The following is a 14,095-nucleotide window of genomic DNA, read 5'->3' as shown; positions in this document are numbered from 1 at the left end:
TGCTGCTGTTGGAAGAAGGGCAGAGGAAGCACCTAGTGTCTAATGTCATCCAGAGAAGAAAGCCATGTCACGAAGTGGTACACACCTGGAAGGCTAATGTAACACTGAAAAGGAAAGGGGAAACACCTCATTTACAAATTTGCCATGAAAAAGTCTATGTTCTGTATGTGCATAAAATTTATGCTAGCTTGGGAGGAAGATATTGAAGTGTGTGAAATTTCTATTGTGGATTTTTTCCATCAAGTTTCCTGGTTAGCTGTTGGTAATTTAGGTTGTTTAAAAAACAAAGATCCAAAATCCAGTTCCACAAATACTTGTATTTCCATTTAGAATGGCAGACAGTAAAAGGCAAAGCGGTCATCAAAATTAGGTCACGAATGGACAAATTTCCTCTATAACCCCATTCAGCTGAGTGTGAGCCTGTCAAACAGGTACTCTCCCATGCCATTGTCAGGGGCTCCCAGTCTCTTCAGGTTGGTGATGTGATCTCCCAGCTTCTTGATCATCTTCACTTGCTCATCCAAGTAGTGCCTCTCCACGAAGTCACACAGCTGGAACAGTCAGGTGCAGAGCTGGTTAGTGTGGAGGGGAACTGACAATTGGAATTTTAAGTGCCTTCCCCTCCCCCAACACCTCCAATTGATTCAGGCAAGTCATGATGCAAACACTTCTAGCTGAGGAGAAGTGAAATTTACTGTGTGACAAGTCACTATTTTTAAATTGCACAAATTAAGCTTCAGATCCATGGAATAAGCACTTGCTCTTAGGGAGCGGGTGGGGGTGAGGAAGAATTGATTGAAGCCAATTTTTCTTTCATGTCCTAAAGCCACAGCCCCACTCCCAGTGATTTTCAAAAATGCAGGAGGAGCACACATTCTCCATTTCTATCTGAACATCTCTACATATGGGGCTCCCAATTGTTTTTGTTCAGGATCAGCATAAAAAACCAAGCTAAAAGCAAAGCAAACATTCCCTTCACAGTTCAGCAAGCTGGATTTTTCCTTGTCATCAAGGAAACTCACTTAAACACAGGGTCCAATGTCTGGAGAGACTGTACACTCAGACAAGATGAGACCCCATAGTGTTAGGGTAGGACATGGAAGAGAAGACCGTCATCTATCATTTAGCCGCCGTCCAGATAAGGGGAACATTCAGGATGGCAACTTAGCTGTCATGTGACCCTGGGGACAGATGGTTTGTTTTAAGGGAAACAGTGAAGCCTGCACTCAGCACAGAATGGAAAGGAGACCTCTCTAAAAGAGAGGATTCCACGGAGTGAGAGCTGAAGGCTCGAGGGAACCCATGGAATTCTTGGCTGCAGAGGGTTGTTGGGGGTCAGGTAATTCAAGCATAAAGGCTGAGACAGTTAAATTCAGAAATCCTTCACTTTCCAGCCTTATCCCCTTGAATGAGGAGGATTCAGATCAACCATGATCAGAATGGCTAAAGAAACTTGATGGGCTGAGTGGCCTACTTAAAGTGAAGGGTTTGTGAAGCAGCGTTCTCAGGTAAAAGATATTAATGTAAAGGCTGAACAGCCACGTAGGGGAGATAGAAGTACACTCAGTCATTTTAACAAAACTTCCATCACTTGGGTGAAACAGGAATAAAGAACTCACATGAGGGTCCGTGTGGCCAGAGGCGAGTTTGTGCAGATCCAGCAGACTCTGGTTCACATCCTTCTCCATCTGCAGAGCTCTCTGCATTGCCTCCAGACCATTGCCCCACTCATCCTGCTCTGGCTTCTGGAGGGAAGCGAAAAAGGAGATGCTTCACCCATGTGAATAATGAAGTGCAATATAATGAGATGAGACTGCAACTAGGAACTAGTGCACCATATAGCATTACACCAGCTGAATTCAAGCATCAAATCTATGTCTAGTTCAGGTAGCTGTAATGTAGGAGGCTTCACCAACCTTTATGTTCTGCAGGAGGACTTGGCCTCCACGTTTATTCTGGAATGCCATCAGTTTCTCAGCGTGTTCCCGTTCCTCATGTGACTGCTCCTTGAAGAACTCAGCAAAGTGATGCAGGGAAACGTCATCCCGGTCAAAGTAAGAGAACTGTGGGGAGAAGAGAAGACAACAGAATCAGGCAAGCTCCAAATCTCATGCATTGAGAAGTGCCACAGAGCCTGTATGGCTTATTTTCAGCTTCAATAAGGTTGTGTACAAATGGCCTAGACAAGGGAAGAACAGGTTGAGGCAGTAGAGTTCAGAACTAGAGATCATAATTTATGAAGGTCAAGGTCATGTTTTTGATGACCTTTGGTGAGAAGCTTGGATTTGGATCCTGCATTGTCTTCTCCAACTGTGACTGCCATTTGAGTGTAGGGGAAAGGAGGCACAACCCCTCAGAAGGGAGGGAATTAACATAGGAGCTAATGTTGCAACTTGCACTAAACACCTCAGTAGCCATTACTTCCCAGATCTCATGAGAAGGGACACAACCCCAACGCTAGAAACCTGAATTTTATCCTCAACCCAAGTGATGTCAGAGACCCTGTCACCAAAAGCCCTTGGTCACCTAAAGTCAGTGGTGACAAAAATCCCTTGACTTCAATACAGTAACATAAGCAATAATCTAAGCACCATCATGGATGATGAAGTGCAAAGCTGGATGAACACAGCAAGCCACACAGCATCTCAGGAGCACAAAAGCTGATGTTTCAGGCCTAGACCTTTCATCAGGGGGTGTTGGCCCAAGATGTCAGCTGTGGTGCACCTGAGATGCTGCTTGGCCTGCTGTGTTCATCTAGCTTCACACTTCATTATCTTCAATTCTCCAGCATCTACAGTTTCCATTATCTGACTATCATGGACCAACCTAGCATGAAGGCCAACACAACAGGAATATGCTCATTTAGATACAGGTAGAAAAGGGCTCAGTTGGTTTCACAAATGAGTCACCCAATTATCTTTAAATCAATTCTAAGGAAGTTTGTTCAGGTTTATGCATTATGAAAGTCATCCACAGGAAAATGTAAGGAATCTTGGATTTAGTTCCAACATAAACCACTTCAGAATAAAACAAAGTTACAGAATATAAAGCAAATCAGTTAACAAGGCAACCAAGAATCCTTAATCACGCAAGTGGATGAGTTTGATAGAAAAATTCCAAACATTCCAAAGCTAATTTGTTGACTTAAGATATTGTTTTAACACATTAACTGAAACACATGGGGCATCAACATGACTGACATATTGCCCACCCCAGACAACCTCAGTGGGGCAGAGTGGAATGAGAAGCAAGATAAAAAGAATTGACCTTCAAAATTACTAGGCTCACCATGGAGAGGTAAACATAGGAGGAATAGAGCTCCAGGTTGATCTGCTTGTTAACAGCATCCTCACAGTCCTTGTGGTAGTTCTGACACACTTGGGAGGCCATTGTCACTATTCCTGCTCACTTTCACCTGGGCAACTCCAGAACTAAGCCTCTCAGCCACAAGCTCTTGGATTTAACCTCCTGGAACATCCTGCACTCAACCAGGGAATGACATCACCAATGATGATTGACAATCACTGATAGCCAATCAGGCATCTCCATGAATGCAGGAGCCAATGAAGGGCATGGGGTGGAATGAGATCCCCAGAGCCAATCAGAGCTTTGGAACTGAGGCATATTTGGAACATTCAGTGATTGTCGCTGATGAACAGGAGGTGGATGTTCTGCCCTGTCCTGCCACCTAATTGTATCAAGCCTGGTCTGTTGCTTCCTTACGCTCTTCCTACATTGGTCCTGTGTTCCTGTCACACCATGAACGAACAAACATCCAACAGTCTCACATCTGAGCAGTTTATTTGTTCCCAATATTTCTGGGAAAAAGATTGCAGAGTTCTGAATCCTTTTCCTGAGGAAATGATTCCTGGCACCTGCCCTAGATGGCCACAGCATAATGATGGCATTGTACTTCTTGGTCACGCTAAAATAATTTCTCTCCCTCTGGCTCCTCAAACCCGATTGTTATTTTCCAAACTCCAATTGTAGTCAGCCCTAAATCTTCATTACCCAAGTGAATGCAAGTACACTCTTTGCAAATTGTCCTCACAATTTAAGCCTGTTAGTCCTGGGATCGTTCTGGTGAATGCGCACTGTAGCGCGACGATGGTGTTGTTGCTGAGCTAGTCACAGAGAGGCTCGGATTAACACCACGAGGGCAATAAGTGCTGACCTTAGTCAGCAATGCCCTCGTCCCATGAATGAACTGAAGAAAACTATCATTGATTGCCTTGGAAATCAATCTGGTTCACTGATATCTTTCAGGGAAGGAAATGGACTCCACGGCCTGTATATGACTACAGACCCACAGCAATATCACTGACTCCTAACTTGCCTCTGAGATGGTCAGAAACCTTTTGATTCAAGGGCAGTGAGAGAGGAGCAACAGGGCTTGGTCTTGCCAGTGACATTCTCCTCCCTGAAATCATTTCAAAAACACTTGCTCCAAGGCCGATATATCAGAACTGAATACTGTTCTCCAGGTGGGGTTCACCCTACACTTTCCACCAGAGTAGCACAACCTTTCTGGTGGCTCGGTGATTTGTACTACTGCCCCGGAGCGCCGCAGACCTGGGTTCAATCCCATCTTCGAGTGGCCGTTTGTGCATTCTCCCTGGGGCTGTGTGGGTCCGCTCTGGGAGCTCCGGGTTCTTCCCACAGTCTAAAGATGTGCACATAAGGTGGACGGGCCGTGCTATGTTGCCTTTAGCAAGCAGGTTAGCCATGGGGAAATGTGGGGTTAGCCTGGGTGCAATGCTCTTCAGAGGATCAGTATGGGCTGAATGGCCTAGTTCCACACTGTAGGGATCCAATGATTTATATTCCAGCTCCACAGCCTTGCAATGAACATTAAAATGCAATTAGCATTTTAATTGCATCTCCCTTCCTCTCTACAAGAGATTAAAAATTTCTGCATGCAGATCCCCAAACACACTCTGCGCCTATTTAGCTCCTTGCTCTCCATTATTTCAGAACACACTGCTTTCTGTGTCTTGGTCTGAAGTACTCTTCCTCAGATTAAATTCTGCTGGTCAATATTGTCTATTTGCTTTATTAGTGCCATCTGGTTTCGGTGTGGCAGAGGGAGGTTTATTGGCAGTGTTCAAGAGGCACTGGGCAATTAAACAGGAACAACTTGCCAGTTTATTGGGAAAGGTAGAATATTCACAGAAAGGGTAAGTGCTGAGAGACTTTGTGCAAATAAGACAGTCTGATTGGCCATCTTCTACAGTATGACAATTCTGTTGCGCTGGCATCAGGATGTACTGGCTCACCTCATCAGGAAACATGGAAAAGTGGCGATAACCAAAGTGAATGAATTAACTACCACTGGAGCAAGGACAGACCTTGAGACAAACCAGGACATCTCTCCCCTTTCCTACTAGCTCCAGATTTAACCAGTAGTTGAAAAAACCCCCACCCTCTGACCTTCTAACAACAGACTTGCAGAGTAGAAGCTGTTATCTTTTTAAATTAAGGCACAAGTGAGTGATATAAGTGGTCTTTGCCTTTCAAATAAAAAAAGACTTGCTTCCTGCAAGATGTAGTGTAAGGGAAGTCACTTGCTGAGGAAAAAAGCCTAAATACATGCTTCAAGTGTGGAAAGACTCACTTGAAGCCTCTGAACAGAGGGATGAGTCAAGCTTTCCTCAAAAAGTAAATAGACACCGTAAGTGCTATTGACCTCTGGCTTTGAGAGTTGAGGTCCATATTTATCAGTACTGCTCCAACAGGGTCTGCAGTCTCACTATTTTGGTGAGACTGCACTTTGTTGCTTGCACTGCTGCAAAAAGGGGGCAATTGCCCCATACATAGCTAAATGCTTGTCCACTCACTGAATCCAAGTATCTTCGGACACTCATCCCTGTTGACATTATCCAGCTGGTCCAAGGTCAGCAAACCACATCCAAGTTGTTGGGAATGGACAAAACAATCTTAGGAAGATATTGGATAGGCTTTAGGCTGAAGAATTACAGAAAGCTAGACAGCTTTGGTTCAATGATTTTTATTTCATATTCAGTACAAGCAAAAGAGAATGCAAGGACCAAGTGATTGTGAAATCCCATTCAGCTGAGTGAGAGCCTGTCAAACAGGTACTCTCCCATGCCATTGGCAGGGGCTCCCAGTCTCTTCAGGTTGGTGATGTGATCTCCCAGCTTCTTGATCATCTTCACTTGCTCATCCAGGTAGTGCCTCTCCAGGAAGTCACACAGCTGGAGAAAGCAAAGCAACGAGTAGCTCACTGAGCAGAAAGCAGCTTTGTACTTCAAATGCTCAGTGCTAGGTGAATAGGTACATTTAACCTGAAGAACCAATGCCTTATCACCTTCAGACAAAAAAGTGAAGTACTCACATGAGGGTCCGTGTGGCCAGAGTCGAGTTTGTGCAGATCCAGCAGACTCTGGCTCACATCCTTCTCCATCTGCAGAGCTCTCTGCATTGCCCCACTCATCCTGCTCTGGATTCTGGAAGAAGGGTTTAGTTCGTCAGAAGCTGCTATGGGCTTTTGTACTAGAACTGAAGGCAGTGCCTTTTGAGGCTACAAAGGCCTGATCGAGGTGTTGCAGATTGTTCTATTCAAATGTTGACGGTGGCTGAGAGGGGCATAACCTGCCACATCTTAACATAAGAAACATTCAGAATCAAAGTGCAAAAGGCACATGTGATGTTCGTGCTGGGAGCTTAAGTGCCTGATGTAGCGTTTGAAGTCAGTCGCTTCCCCATCCAGATGGGGAATTGCTGGTGTCAGAGAGAGTTACTAGACTATTCTACTTCCTAGTCAGTCGCAGGTGCCAATAAGGAAATGCCACACAGCATGTTGCATTCCCCTAAGTGACTCCAGCCTGGATGTTTCCAATGGTCAATCATTGAAGACCACCAGGATGATAGTGAAATATCACTAGGCACTACAGTCCAATGAAGGGTCAAATTCCTTTGCTATTTGAGCATTTTAGAATTCAATTAAATTCCTAAACACCACCCTATCCATGTGGATGGAAACCTTGGTTAAAAACCCAGCAGGTGTCCTAAAACCATGAATTTAAGTCAAGTACATGTCATACAAAGGAGTGCTCATCTCAATCAATTGTTTCTGATCATTCCACAAGCTCCACTGGATTACAAAAAGCCAACAAAAACATTTCAGCCCATGCACTTGAGCAGGTGCAGAGTCAAAGATACAGGCTGATCAAAATGCACAGGCTTCTTGCAAAGTAAACCCTCAAGCTTTCCCCTTGAAAATTAAACAGGGGTTAAAAGTCCAACCTTGATGTCCTGCAGGAGGATTCAGCCTCCACGTTTATTCTGGAATGCCAGTTTCTCAGCATGTTCCCGTTCCTCATGGGACTGCTCCTTGAAGAACTGAGCAAAGTAATGCAGGGCAACATCATCCCAGTCAAAGAAAGAACTGTGGAAGGAGGATTGGACAGAATTCAATTAAAGTAGACCCAGACATTCTAAAAGCCAAGGGCTTGGTTACTCCTTCTCTACCTGGCTTCAAGTTAGAGACTTGGAATTTTAGTCAAATATATTGGCCTCAGCTAGTTTGAAATCTAGTCATGTCTGACCACATGCAAACCCCATCCTTGGATTTGGGGGATCATGTTAAGAAACATGAGATGGTAACAGTCCAGACACAGCAGTAATTTTTTGCTTAGCATTCCACTGACTCTACTTAATGCCACAAAGACTTGCTTCCCTCACTAGTCAGGGAAGGGGTGCAGAAGAACCATCTGAACAGCCTAACATTGACTCTTCACATGGATTAGTAATGTCAGTTCAGGTAAGGAAGATCTGGTCAGTTTTGGGGGCAGTGAAAACAAGATTGATCAGCCAGTTTCTCACCTCAACATTCAGTTTTACCATTAAAGTAAGGAATTAGATTGCTTCTATGGAATAGAATAATTCTTGTTGTCCAACCCACAAATTTAGCCATTTTAAAGAACATGACAGTCACAAATTAGACAACACAGACTTATATCAAGATGTACTTGGCAGGGGAGGCAGCAGTTAGAATTAAATCTTAAAATTACAGATCATTAACACTAGAACTATTTGCTCAGCATATAGTGAATTATTACTAATTTTGAAAAAAGTACCCAAAAGATACAGCACTCACCATGGAGAGGTAAACATAGGAGGAATAGAGCTCCAGGTTGATCTGTTTGTTAACAGCATCCTCACAGTCCTTGTGGTAGTTCTGACACACTTGGGAAACCATCTTCACTATTCCTGCTCACAAGCACCAAGAAAACTCTAGAACTAAGTCTCTCTCTCCCACAGGCTCTTGTATTTATAGTCCTGGGACCATCCTGCAGTCACACAGAGAGAGGCAGAACTGATGATGACTGACAGTTGCTGGTGGCCAATCAGGAACAACCCCTGCATACAGGCACCAATGAGAGAGAGGGGGAGGGTGTGTTAAGCAGAGCTGATCAGAGGTGGAGATGAGAGCCAGGTCTGGATGGTCAACACTATCATAGCACAAGCTTCAATTCCACAAAGCTCACCATGGAGAGGTAAACATAGGAGGAATAGAGCTCCAGGTTGATCTGCTTGTTAACAGCATCCTCACAGTCCTTGTGGTAGTTCTGACACACTTGGGAAACCATCTTCACACCTACTTACAAAAAGCAAACTCAAACAACAGCCTAACCCCACCTCCCATGAGCTCTAGTATTTATGTGAATGGGAATCTGCATTCCAACAGGAAGTTATCACCAATAGTGCTTGGCTATTAGGGATTTCCAATCAGCAGCCTCCCATGAATACAGGCATTAATTAGGGAGAGGTGCTGGGGGGAGCTATGTACAAAGCAGAGCCAATCGGAGTAGTGGGAAACCAGCAGGTTTCAACAGTTTGGGCCATGGGAACAGGAGGAGACCATTCAGACCCTCAAACGTATTTCAGTATTTAATTAGATCTTGGCTGGTCTGCTTTTCAGTTCCATATGAACAACCTTCTTCCATAAAGCAGAATCATAGACTCCCATCACAAATTCACCAAAGATCCTCAGATTGCACCTTCCAAGCAGATGACCATTTCCATCCAGACAGACAAGGGCAGCAGACACATGAGAACACCACCAACTTCAAGCTCCCCTCCGAGCCACTCACCATCCTGACTTGGAAAAATATTGGCGTGCCTTCAGTGTCTCTGGGTGGAAATCCTGGAATTCCCTCTCTAAGGCCATCGGGGTCAATATGGACTGCAGTGGTTCATGAAGGCAGCTGAACCCCACCTTCTCAGGGGAATCTAGCAATGTACAATAAATGCTGGTCCAGTCCATGACTGCCCTTGTCCCGTAGGAGGCCATTTGGTCAATTGTGCTGCACCAGATCCATTGTGCTAATCTCTTGACATGTCCCTGCACATCACCACGATCCCAAAAGAAAACCCAATGCTCTCTTCAAAGCTTCAATTGTACCTGCCTTCCCCACGTCTCCAGGCAGCACATTGCACATACTCACTACATTCTGTGTAAAAATGTTTTTTTTTCCCACTTCAATCTTGCTTTGTTTGCACATCACTTTAACTATCCATTCACGTATCTACTTTTTAAAATTTGTGGACGGGATGAGGGCATTGCTGACTAGGCAGCATTTATTGCCCATCCCTAATTGCCCAGAGGGCAGATACGGGTGAACCACATTGCTGTGGGTTTGGAGTCTCATGTTGGCCATTTGGCAGTATGGCAAATGGCGGTTTCCTTCCCTAAAGGACATTAGAGGACCAGATGGATTTTACCGACAATTGACAATGGACTCATGGTCGTCGTTAGATTCTTCAACTCCAGATATTTATTGATATCAAATTCCATCATTTACCGTGGTGGGATTTGAACCAGGGTCCCCAGAACATGATCTGGGTCTCTGGATTAACAGTCCACAATCATACCACGAGGCCATCGCCGAGTAAAAAATAAATGGGTTACTTAACAACAGCCAAGAATCTCTGATTTGAATGTTCAATGTATTTCCAAGGTTTTGGCAGAGCAAGGTTTAGATTTCCAGTATTGGGTGTGTGAGGAGCACCGTCCCTAATGGATGAGCTCTAACCTTTAGGTCATGCTGCTGTCTACACTGACTTCCTCTTGTCCGAAAATATCCCACCCGAGAACATCGTTTTTCTCTCGTTGACTCTATCAAATCAATTAATCAGCTTCAAATCTTAATAACAATTATTCCATGTTCTTCTGCACTCACAGGAACTTGAGGTTTTAAAAAATGTTGTTTTGGGATGTTGGCATCACTGGCGGGGCGTGTATTTATTGCGCATCCCTAGTTTCCTCTTGAGAAGGTGGTGGTGAGTTGCCTTCGTGAACCGTTGCAATGTCCATCTGGTGCAGATAGACTCAGATTGCCCCTAAGGAGAGAATTCCAGAAATCTGACTGATTTAACACTGCAGTAACACTGAAGGGACGGTAATATATTTCCAAGCCAGGATGGTGGATGGCTTGGAGGGGAACCTGCAGGGGGTGGTGTTCCCACGTATCTACTGCCCTTGTCCGACCAGATGGAAGTGGATGTGGCTTTGGAAGGAGCTGTCAAAATACCTGAATTTCATCTTCAATGCAAATTGCCTTCATTGTTTAACCCTTTCGACCTGTTGTCATCCTGTGCTGCATTCCCTCACAGACTCATAGATCGAGACCTGAATACAGTATCATAGATATGCACTCACTGGCATTTAATAAATGGTAGCAGAACTGTCAGATCAATAACGTGGAGGCATCATTTTAAGGTGAAGAGCAGTAGGTTTAGAGGGGATTTGCCAAAAATATTTTTCACCCAGATGGTGTGATGGGAATCTGGAATGCACCGTTGTGGAGGGTCGTCGAGATGGGAAACCTCAAAACCTGAAGTGTCATTACACTCAAAGCTGTAGTTGAAGTGCTAGAAAGTGAGATGAATGTAGATAGGTCAGCACAGACCTGATGTCTATGGCCCGAATGTCTATCTCTTTGTATTTCTGACAATTCTGTGCCTGTCCACAAGCTCTTTGAATTTCTGGAGATGGATCACATAACCTTCTGGTCACCACCGATTCTGTTCCCCGAATGTCACAGTTTAGCTAATTTCTCTTTCTTGTTCCAAAGTGTATGGCCTCACCCTTCCTCACATTGAGCCCTGCCTGCTGCTGTTTGCTCATTCATTTCAACAATGGCTTGTTGCAAACTTGCAGGTCCCATCCACACCATCCACTTTGTCGCTTAACTTTGTTTTGTCAGGAAATTTGGACATATATCTCTCGAGTCCTTCCTCTACGTCAATCTGTCAATGTGAAACTGAAGCCCATGTGGAGATCCCTGGGAGTGAGAGTCAAATTTTGTCAATCAAAGTTGGCAGCCATTCTGTCTGCCACCTTCCCCCTTCCCAATTCCCAACCCATGTCCAACAGTAACTTCCTATTGTACGTGCATGCATTTTTCCTAATTATGTCATGGATACTCGTCATTGGTGAAATTGATTTTATTTGCTTTGACTGTTCTCAAACTGAGAGCATCAGTCCTCCAGGTCAGAGCTCCCCAATTCACCTTAGGGTTTGACGAGTTTGTAAATGAATATTTCTCCCTGTCCATGATGTTGAATTAAACGACATCTGAAGGTTTGAAGCATCTCTCATCTGGCCCAGAAGAGGTCAGGGACACTGACACTGCTCACAGCAGTTGAGGATAGTACCCTGCACGAGATAGCCTGCAGCAAATCTGCAAATGAACCAGTCACACTGGGAAAACAGAGATAATGGGAACTGCAGATGCTGGAGAATGCAGGATAACAAAGTGTGGAGCTGGATGGACGCAGCAGGCCAAGCAACATCTCAGGAGCACAAAAGCTGGGGAAACAGACAGGATGCCTCTATCGGAATCCTATCACTCCCATTGCTGTTCAGTTTCATACAGACCTGCTGTTTGGATAATGAGTTCTTTCCTGATGTTTGGCAGTAGGGCACAGTTGTTTGTAATGAGCTCAGAGCTGTGTCAGCTGTTAATTTCCAGTGCTTAGGGCAGAAAGTAAAATGTGAGATTAGACCTCCCAGTATAAAACTTGTGGAAAAATGTTTTCTAACCAAGTGCCAGCCAAAGGTAGTTCGCATAAGAGCCAACTGCATTGCTGAGGCTGTGGAGTCACACGTAGGCCAGATCAGGTAAGGGGAGCAGATTTCACTGCCAAAGAAATATTAGTCAAACAGAAGAATGGTAGATATGCAAAACTGTCAAATATTAAACTGCAATGATACAACAGCCATCTCTTCAGGTTTTTAAAGTTTCAGCAAACTCTCAGCTCAAATTTGGAAGAAAAAAGAGCACTGATGTTTGGCAGCCACTAAAATAAGGAACTGCAAAAGCATGTTAAAGAGAAGTGTGTAGTGTCGTGACAGCATCCCTGGTCAGATTTGAACCCCACCTCAGAGGTGATTAACATCCAAAAATGTCAAAGGTCACAGAATCACCTGCCATACACCTAAATATCTTTGACCTGAACAAATTCAGTTATTCAATTACACAAAAGTGTTTCTTCATTACCGAGATTTTATTTGCAAATTCACCGAGAGAATAGAGAAGGTTTCTAAAACATTAACTCCATTTACAGCACTGACGAGATTCTAAAATCCCACTCAGCTCATGGTGAGCCTGTCAAACAGGTACTCTCCCATGCCATTGTCAGGAAATACTTTGCCCTTGTGACTCTTCATCAGAAGGCAATTGAAATGAACCAGAATAGTGAGTGCCCTCTCTGATGAAGGGTCTAGGCCTGAAACGTCAGCTTTTGTGCTCCTGGGATGCTGCTGGACCTGCTGTGTTCATCCAGCCTCACATTTTATTATCTTGGATTTTCCGGAATCTGCAGTTCCCATTATCACAGAATAGTGAGTAGATCTCATTGTATATGACTCTCCTTTCGACAAGGTGAGGTAACGAAAGGTATGAGAGGGAATTTTTGCAGGTGTGGAAAGTAGCAGTGTCCAGCTTTTCTGAATCTGGAAGATGTTTCTAATACCTTGTGATCATTCCCATCGCCACAATAGGAAAGACAGGAATTACTTCCATTGGTACCTATTCTCTGCATGTGAATTCTGAGAATCTATATTCACAGTAGAATGTGTTTAGAAAATTTCTTATTCCCTCAGTACAAAATCTAGGAGTCTTCCTCAAATTAAAATTGGTTTGCAGTACCTCCCTACAATGATGAGGGACAGCTAATTGATCAGATGTAGACTAATGACACAACTGCCTGCTGAGCTGTTCTTTCTGTTCCTGCTTCCCTCCCTCCAGAAGCCAGAGCAGGATAAGTGGGGGAATGGTCTGGAGGCAATGCAGAGAGCTCTGCAGATGGAGAAGGATGTGAACCAGAGTCTGCTGGATCTGCACAAACTCTCCTCTGGCAACACTGACCCTCATGTGAGTTTATAAACTTTCTTCTTGGAAGAAAGTGGTGTGTTTGTGCACTCTCTCTGGGTAAAAATCCAATTACCTTCTTCCAGCCTCCTGCAGGCTGTTAAAACAAACTTTCAAAGGCCTCACCTGAGTGGACCTCCACATGGTGTTGATCGTCTCATCTGTCATGAGAGGTCACTTTCAGACACCTTTCTTGATTTCCCCTGAATTAATTTTGTCTTGTCTTCCAGCTGTGTGACTTCCTGGAGAGGCACTACTTGGATGAGCAAGTGAAGATGATCAAGAAGCTGGGAGATCACATCACCAACCTGAAGAGACTGGGAGCCCCTGCCAATGGCATGGGAGAGTACCTGTTTGACAGGCTCACACTCAGCTGAGTGGGGTTATAGAAGAAATTGGTCCATTAGTGACCTAGTTCTGACAAACACTTTGCCTTCTTCTGTCTGTCATGCCAAATGGAAATACAAGTATTTGTGGTACTGGATTTTGGATTCTTGTGTTTTAAACTACCTGAATTACCAACAGCTAACCAGGAAACTTGACTGAAAAAATCCACAATAGAAATTTCACTCACTTCTATATCTTCCTACAAAGTTAGCATAAATTTTATGTGCATATAGAACATGTGAATTTTCCATGGTAAAAATGTAAGGGACTTGTAAATGAGGTGTTGCCCCTTTCTGTTTAGTGTTACA

The 14,095-nt window shown here is 44.1% G+C and overlaps 2 protein-coding genes across 2 annotated transcripts; one reads left to right on the top strand and one right to left on the bottom strand.

Moving 5' to 3' along the window:
* Positions 1-404: 404 nt before the first annotated feature.
* On the bottom strand, positions 405-3,390 carry LOC125447297 (ferritin, heavy subunit-like). Its single transcript, XM_048521602.2, has 4 exons — positions 3,289-3,390; positions 1,917-2,063; positions 1,620-1,745; positions 405-551 (listed from the first exon to the last, which is right to left on the bottom strand). Exons 1-4 carry the CDS (start codon positions 3,388-3,390, stop codon positions 405-407), a joined length of 522 nt encoding a protein of 173 aa, XP_048377559.1.
* A 4,169-nt stretch (positions 3,391-7,559) lies between these two features.
* Positions 7,560-13,777, top strand: LOC132206530 (ferritin heavy chain, oocyte isoform-like). The gene is made up of 4 exons (XM_059640722.1): positions 7,560-7,622; positions 12,000-12,134; positions 13,278-13,403; positions 13,631-13,777. Exons 1-4 carry the CDS (start codon positions 7,560-7,562, stop codon positions 13,775-13,777), a joined length of 471 nt encoding a protein of 156 aa, XP_059496705.1.
* Positions 13,778-14,095: the final 318 nt, after the last annotated feature.

This window comes from Stegostoma tigrinum, chromosome 38 (assembly GCF_030684315.1).
Source record: "Stegostoma tigrinum isolate sSteTig4 chromosome 38, sSteTig4.hap1, whole genome shotgun sequence".
Classification (NCBI taxonomy): domain Eukaryota; kingdom Metazoa; phylum Chordata; class Chondrichthyes; order Orectolobiformes; family Stegostomatidae; genus Stegostoma; species Stegostoma tigrinum.
This window is presented reverse-complemented; position numbering and strand designations above follow the sequence as displayed.

What these genes read in the sequence shown, in the direction of transcription:
- LOC125447297 (XM_048521602.2), bottom strand. Translation starts at nt 3,390, where the DNA reads ATGGCCTCCCAAGTGTGTCAGAACTACCACAAGGACTGTGAGGATGCT. An exon ending in CCTATGTTTACCTCTCCATG is followed by an intron (nt 2,064 to 3,288) that starts GTGAGCCTAGTA and finishes TTCTCCCCACAG; the next exon opens with TTCTCTTACTTTGACCGGGA. An exon ending in CTGGCCACACGGACCCTCAT is followed by an intron (nt 552 to 1,619) that starts GTGAGTTCTTTA and finishes TGACTGTTCCAG; the next exon opens with CTGTGTGACTTCGTGGAGAG.
- LOC132206530 (XM_059640722.1), top strand. Translation starts at nt 7,560, where the DNA reads ATGTCTGACCACATGCAAACCCCATCCTTGGATTTGGGGGATCATGTT. An exon ending in CTGAGGCTGTGGAGTCACAC is followed by an intron (nt 12,135 to 13,277) that starts GTAGGCCAGATC and finishes CCCTCCCTCCAG; the next exon opens with AAGCCAGAGCAGGATAAGTG. An exon ending in CTGGCAACACTGACCCTCAT is followed by an intron (nt 13,404 to 13,630) that starts GTGAGTTTATAA and finishes CTTGTCTTCCAG; the next exon opens with CTGTGTGACTTCCTGGAGAG.